This window comes from Phyllostomus hastatus, unplaced genomic scaffold (genome assembly GCF_019186645.2).
Source record: "Phyllostomus hastatus isolate PE091 unplaced genomic scaffold, TTU_PhHast_1.1 phas_scaffold_501, whole genome shotgun sequence".
NCBI lineage: Eukaryota > Metazoa > Chordata > Mammalia > Chiroptera > Phyllostomidae > Phyllostomus > Phyllostomus hastatus.
Window position 1 is genome coordinate 1,710,819 of NW_025334033.1, and position 7,398 is coordinate 1,718,216.

The 7,398-nt window shown below is 37.2% G+C and overlaps 1 protein-coding gene across 1 annotated transcript; it reads right to left on the minus strand.

The window, feature by feature from the left end:
- Positions 1–660: 660 nt before the first annotated feature.
- On the minus strand, positions 661–1,599 carry LOC123808719 (olfactory receptor 4F3/4F16/4F29-like). Its single transcript, XM_045823523.1, has one exon. The coding sequence runs from the start codon at positions 1,597–1,599 to the stop codon at positions 661–663; it is 939 nt and encodes a 312-aa protein (XP_045679479.1).
- Between the last annotated feature and the right edge of the window lie 5,799 nt (positions 1,600–7,398).

Sequence of the window (7,398 nt, forward strand, 5' to 3'; positions counted from 1 at the left end):
ATCACACATAGAAAAAAATATTGAGTGATCATGGTCACTTATATAAGACAATGAACAGCAAGAAAGGGAGCAGAAAGGCAGAACAGAATGAAACAAGAGATTACTAACCCTCTAGTCTAAAATCAGGTTGTTTATAACTATTGGAAGGATCTAAAAAGAAAATCCTTCTGCTGAATAAAGTAACTATGTATTCTAAACCATAAACAGAAAGTTGATCATTATAATGGGCTTGAACACCTCAAATGAGATATGAATGGTCTTGAACTCACCAAAAGAGTGAAAACACAGTCATTATTGTTCAAAAGTGGAGATTATCAGTTGCAAGTGAATAATTAGCATCTTGGTTTCCTCAACAGACAGATTATGAGAAAATATATTGGTAAATTGAAAGACAATAATAACCCAAAAATCTTCACAAAAAGGAAAAGCAAAGAAATCAACTAGGAAGAAATTACTGTAATTGGTACAACTATGTGTAACCCCACATGAATCAACAGAAGTTTAGAATTACAGTTTTATTTCTCTAAATATTCATTATTCTTAGGGAATAAGAGCATTCATAACGAGTGCGGTGATGCAAATCAATTACTGACACATGACAAAAACAACTCTAAAATCCCAGATGCTGGTTACATGATGATAATGACCTTATAACATTATTTATGAAATTTTTCTAACAATCACTAATTGTCTGAAAGATCTCTTTATTGCTGCCTTCATCTCCTTATTCCTAAATGTGTAGATGACTGGATTTAAAAAAGGAGTGAGCACAGCATCAGACAGTGCAAGAAACTTGTCCATCTGTGAATTCAGGTGTGGCCATGTATAGACAAACATGATTGGGCCAAAGAACAAAAGGACCACAGTGATGTGAGCTGACAGAGTGGAGAGAGCCTTGGATGAACCACCTGAGGAATGTTTCCAAACAGTAAACAGGATGAAAATGTAACCAATGACGAGTGCAAAGAAAGAGACAATACTAATTAACCCATTGTTGGCAATGACTATGAACTGCAATCTGTAGGTGTCTGTACAGGCCAGTCTGAGGAGCCGAGGAAGGTCACAGTAAAAGCTGTCCAGTATATTAGGACCACAGAAAGGCAAGTTAACAATAAGTGCTAGTTGAAACAATGAGTGACTGATGCCAAATGCCCAGGCAACAACTGTAAACAAAATGCACATTTGTGAGCTCATAATGGTCAGGTAGTGGAGAGGCTTGCAAATGGCCACATATCTGTCAAAAGCCATGGCGATGAGCAACATCATCTCCGTAACACCAAGGAAGTGGATGAAGAAGATCTGAGCAATACATCCTCTAAAAGAGATGACTTTATGCTTTCTGAAGAGGTCATAAATCATCTTGGGGCCAGCAGTGGAGCAGACTCCCAAGTCAATGAAGGAGAGACTGGCCAGTAGAAAGTACATGGGGGTGTGTAAATGAGGATCAGTGGTCACAGAAAACATAATGAGGATGTTCCCAGTCATGCTTGCCACATAGAGCACAGAGGAAAACACCAGGAGGACAAGCTGGATCTCCCATGAACGGGTGAGTCCCAGAAACACAAACTCAGACACAACTGAGTGATTTCCCCCTTCCATTTATCCACCCACTGGGCTGTGGCTGAAATTATGGGCACTAAGAAAGTAAGAAAGAAATGATGATTATTCTGGATGGTAGTGGTATTAATTATTTGTGTTGCCTTATTCACCCTAACAATAAAAACTATCTGGTTATCCAATTCTTCACACTTGCAAGATAATGATGGTGATGATGGTGATGGTGGTGATATAAACATAAGTGAAAAGATCATATCATGATTGTAACTAGAAGCATAATCTCTTATAGACTAAAATTATAGGGGAATTAGACAAGTACCTGCAGCAAGAAACAGAACATACAAGGAAGAAAGTATACTTACTTGTAAAAGGAAGGAGACAGTGGAAATCAATTCATTTCATTACCTCCAAAAGGAAATTAGATTGTTATAAATATTATATCTTACCCTGCTTTCTGACATAAAAAATTTTCATCTCCCTTCCATGGCCATTTTTTAATATTCTTCTCTCCATACAATTTACACTTCTAGCACAGGGTTGGGGGAAATCTGTTGTTATTCAGTGGATCATTCTCTAGGAATAAGAGTTTCTGGACATGAGATGGGACTGAATTAAGAAGAAACAAACGATAGAATAGAATGCAGGCTGAGATTGAGATCAATGAAACTAGGCAATATTCACATCAGAACTAGGCAGGTGTAGTCAAAGAGGGAGTATATAGGCCTTATCAAAGATGGAATTTCATTCTTTTTCAAGTCAGATTAGGGTCATTTCCCTTCCGAATCTTCCCATTTTATTTTATTGTGGAAAAAAATACATGACATAATATTTACTGTATTAACATTTTATTAAGTATCGGAAGTATTTAAATTACTTAAATACTTCAGTAACTTAAGAATTAAGTTCAGTACTATAAAGTATTTTGATACTGTTGTAGAAAGATCTTCAGAACTTTTCTATCTTTCAGCTCTGACACTTTATACCCATTAAACAACAACATCCTCTACCCATCCCCCAGCCCCTGATAATCACCAGTCTACTTTGTCTCTATAAATTTTTCTTCTTTAGATACCTCATATCAGTGGGATCATGGTGTATTTGTCTTTCTGTGACTTGCTTAATTCACTTACCATAACATCCATAATGCTCACCCAATGAATCTTACCATTTTTTAAAGTTATACAGCACTCTTTACTGGCCTCACTATTCAATAACTCTCTGGAGCTTACACTTGACCTTGAAAGGCTTTTATCCAAGACTAGGATATATGTAAATATTTGGGAATCTCCCCTAGTTTCTGCTAAAGCATATGCCTATTTTACCACCAAGAATGTGAAATACATCTGCAAACAGCTTCTATGCATTCACATATATTAAGGTGCCTATGACCAGTACTTGGAAACACTGAAATATTAAGTTTTGCTTCATGAGGGCCTCAGCCTCATCCCCCTACTCTCTTTTTCAGTTCAGTGGTGCCTCCATTTTTTCAAAGTATTCAGTCCTTCCCTTTACTGTAACCTGCTCTCATATTTGATACCACTATACTTACTGATCTGAAATTCATGCATGTATGTTGTACCTTCAAGATCACTTGTACTTTTAGGCTGTAGCCTATTTTGAAATCAAAAGAATTTCAAATAATAATATAAGGGAGAAAAACAGAACTTTCTCCTTAGCTTGATCACATGCACCTAAAACTGATACTGAAGGGCTGTTGCCTTTTCAGTTTGGAGTATGTTTGTGTATGGAAGGGGAGGAGGTGATGGGGTGGAAACGATTCCACTGCTCTGTGTCCAAATACCCAACATAGTCAACTCCAAATAGAGAGTGAACCCTGAACACAGGTCCTGAAGTTTTATTCCCTTAGAAGGTGCTAGGATGCAAAACAACAGGTTTACTGACATCCTTCTCCTTTTGCAGACTCAGCTCCAGAAAGCTGAAGAATCTTTTCACCAAAAAATGCATGTCAAGTTGATGTTCTCATGTATCCTAAAACACCTTTCTGCCCCCAAACTTCCAGAAGTTCTCACTATGACCTGACCCCAATTCTAACTCACCGCTACTGTGCTGAGTCTCTCCATACTCAACAAAATCATATCACTTTACTCTCAACTTCTCAGCCTATCCAGTGTTAAGAGTAACATTTCTATAGTCTCATGTTCTTCAGTCATCAGAAATCCATCAGTCTGAGCTGGGGAACAGGGAACCACCTATGATCTTCATTGTGAGAAGCACAGACATGCTGAAGAGGACTGGGAGGTAAAAAGCACAGGTGAGTGACTGGAGGCATGAGGAGAGGGCCAGAGACATCCAGCAACTGATGAAAAACATGGAGACTTTTCTGGGGGGAAATAAGCACCCAATGGAATCAAATCAACACTTCAATCTAGGAAGGGTCTGGTCCAAACTGACCATTATTCAGATGAAAAATCTGAGATTCAAAAGCTAAGCTGCTAATAAGCTGAGTTGCTAATAGTCACAGTAGTGCCAGAACTGGGGACCAGAGCCCAGGTCTGTGGATTCCTGATGAAAAATTATACATCCTGTAGAAAATAACTTAAGAAAGAAGAGTAAAAACCAAAGTTAAAATGTGATTTTTGTTAGGAGAACTCAAGAGTTGAAGATTTTAGCTTCAGTCACAGTTGGCAGGCTTAAGTGATTAATGCATGTGGAAAACTGTTTTACCAGGAACTGGAATGCATGACCACCTGTCTCCAGGAGGTCCACAAGCAACTCAGCTTTTGTGTCCCAGGGGGTCTTCAAGCTATAGAGTTGGTATCAGAGTCATTGTGCCTCAGAAAGGGTACCCCAGTGATGTAGATAAAGAGTTGTTGATCAACAGATAAAGAAGTACAAGGAAAATCACAGATATACTACAACTCTTACCCAATTAACTGTTTTTCCAAACCCCTTACCTACCCCTTCTTCTTATGAAATGGACAGCTTGAGATGAGATGTTCAGATGGTTTTTGAAGGCACATAACCCACCATTGTCTCATGTTGCCAAAATCTGAATAGACTGAACAACTATAAAGATTCAATTCCTGTCTCTACTTACTGGTTCAGCTAGTGACGGACAGCATGAATGCCGATTTTTCAGTTTCAATTTGTTAAACTGACACCAAATACCAGCATTTACACAAACTACATATTATTTGCACTAAATTACTTTGTATGATGATAATAAATACAACAACAAACAAGTGAGCAATGAAATGTTAGAAAACTATAAACTGTACACAGAAATAAGAATATTCATTGCCACCATACTTTGAATGTTTACTTTGCTCATTTTGGTGCTCATTTGGAAGTATATAACAATGGTAAATTTGAAGAACTATTTGCTATTGCACCATCATTTCTGCTTTGCTATATTTTACTCTTCTCAAAAGTTAATAAAATTCTCAATTATATTATAAACCTTTTTGACATTTTCAGTTCATAAGGGTCAGAACATTTTTTGTCTAACTTCTGTAAGTCACAAACTCAATAAATTATTGTAAAGACAAAATGCACACACAATAGCTACAATAAAAGGAAAGTGTACAATATATACCATTAAACAGTGGAAAAAATCACTTCTTGAATGTGTGAGAAAAAAGCAATAGATGTTCAAAGAAAGGACCTGTATCCTCTAGAGAGGTCAGGGATGTGAGGAAGAAGATGAAATGGCATCTATTCTTTGAAATATGAGTGGTAAACACCTTGATCTGTAATGAGTAGTCTGCTATTAACACAATGGTTGAAAATTTTCATTTGTATATCATCTAGAGTTTATAACTAGGTGTGAAAGTTAGTAAATACTTTCAGAATGAGAGGAGACTCCAATGCTTTCCTCTCACCAGCAGCTTTTCAAGTAGGTTCCACATGCAAAGTAGAACATTTCCCATCTCAAAATTGATAGTAACCATAACTAATAATCTCCATCCAGAGGCACCCCACCCTCCATAACATACATCTTACTTAGAGATAGGACACTTTCCTCTGCAAAACTACATCCAACTCAATTCATTTCATGAAGCTTGTCAATATTCTGAGGTAGAAAAGAATAAGGATAAGAAAAAGTGGAAAGAAAATGTGGAAAGAAAAAAGACACCAGAAGAAGAAAAATTAGAAGAGATATGCACTATGATACTAAAAAGAAGAGTAAAACAAGAAGCACACAAGGACAGAGGAACAAAGTTCAGAAGAGTTCAGATAAAACTAAGTAGGAGGATCCAGCTCTCATGTCTAGTGATTCATTCAAATAGGTAAACTCCTTCAGTAACTGCCCAGCCAGGATCACACAATTTCTGTGGATAGTAATGAATGGAAAACTTGCTTTTCAAATGCAGTACAAATGTAAAGGTAAATACATTATTGCTGCTACTGTGATTTCAGAAGCCTACAGTAGGAGCTGTGAGTAGCTTGGACTTTGAAGTATATCAGGCTTGTTTTAAAATCCAGACTCTACTACTTACTTTCTATATGAGCATGAGAAAGTTCCTGAACCTCCCAGAGCCTCAGTTTCCTCATTTCCAAAAGGAGATAAAATCTCCCTTGCAGGGTGTGATGGGAACTAGGTGACATGATAAATGTAACTCATACCTAATGCAGTACCTACCACAATGTGGAACACAATAAATGGTACCTGGTACATGGGAAGGACCAGCTAGCTGTTTGACCTAGTTTTCAATTTCAAATATTAAAAAGTTTTTAATTCAGAATCCATTATTCTGAGATAATTAACTGGATCTCCTTTTAAGTTAGGGTTACATGTCTGTGCTGGTGTCCAGTGGCTTGAAAGTCTTCATTAGGAATATTTTCCATTGAATTAATTGCTCCTCAGAGAAAATGCTGTTCAGGGCTTGCTTCATAACAGGTTTGTGCTCTGACACATAGTTATACTGTGTCATTTCCCCAACTTCTCCTCTCCCTGCAGTCAAAGCCACAGATAAATTCTCACAAAAACTACCTTGATGCCTTTCCTGACCAACTCAAATAACACTGGTCATTTGAAATTTTTGTGGGGGGAGGGGAGGGTTGCTCACAGAATTTCCAAAGGAGGCAAATTCTCAAATACCTGCCTCTCAGGAAATAAGGCATTTGCAGCAAAACTAAAATTCACTTCAAAACTACCATTTTTTTTCAAGATCCACTTAACATTCTTTAGCCATAGCTTTTGCTAACCCTGGGCAAATGTAAAACACATAGACAATTTATGCATGTCAAACACTCACTTATAGAAATAGTTGGTAACTCAGCCTAATGTAGTCTTAGTTCTGTTTAATCCTGTTCTACCATGCCTTCTTATTTATTTTATTAATTAAAATGTATTTACTGAGTATCTCATCTGTGTTAGTTGCTTAGAAAGACATTGCATATCTAACATGGTCATTCAATATCTGACAGGCACAGTAAAATGAGTGCCACAGACAGGAATACCTGAGCAAAGTGAAAGAAGCAAACTACAACTCAGGTGATTAGAGAAGCCAAGTGGTAAATGTGGCACTGAGAAGAGCCATTATAATATTTAAAGATTAATTTGGAAGAATCATATCAAATAGATGATAATATGAGAAATGACAAGTAAGTCTAAGATACACTGGGATAATGGTGAGAAGTGCAAGTTGCCTGGAGAATGGAAATTGTTTAAAAGAACAGTGGAAAATACAATGAGAAAGAAAGCTGAGACTCTTTTTTTTTTAAATAAAAACCATTTCCTCAGCCTCTAACTTAAGATAATTGAGCATTGTCCCAAAAAAATAAGGAAGCAAAGACTTGGGAGCAAGGCATCGATGAGGCCCGTGCTTAAGGAATGTGACTTATTTCAGTGCCATGGATAAACTGGAAAGAAGGGAC

Excerpts from the sequence above, each read along its gene's own strand:
- LOC123808719 (XM_045823523.1), bottom strand. The coding sequence starts at position 1,599 with ATGGAAGGGGGAAATCACTCAGTTGTGTCTGAGTTTGTGTTTCTGGGA.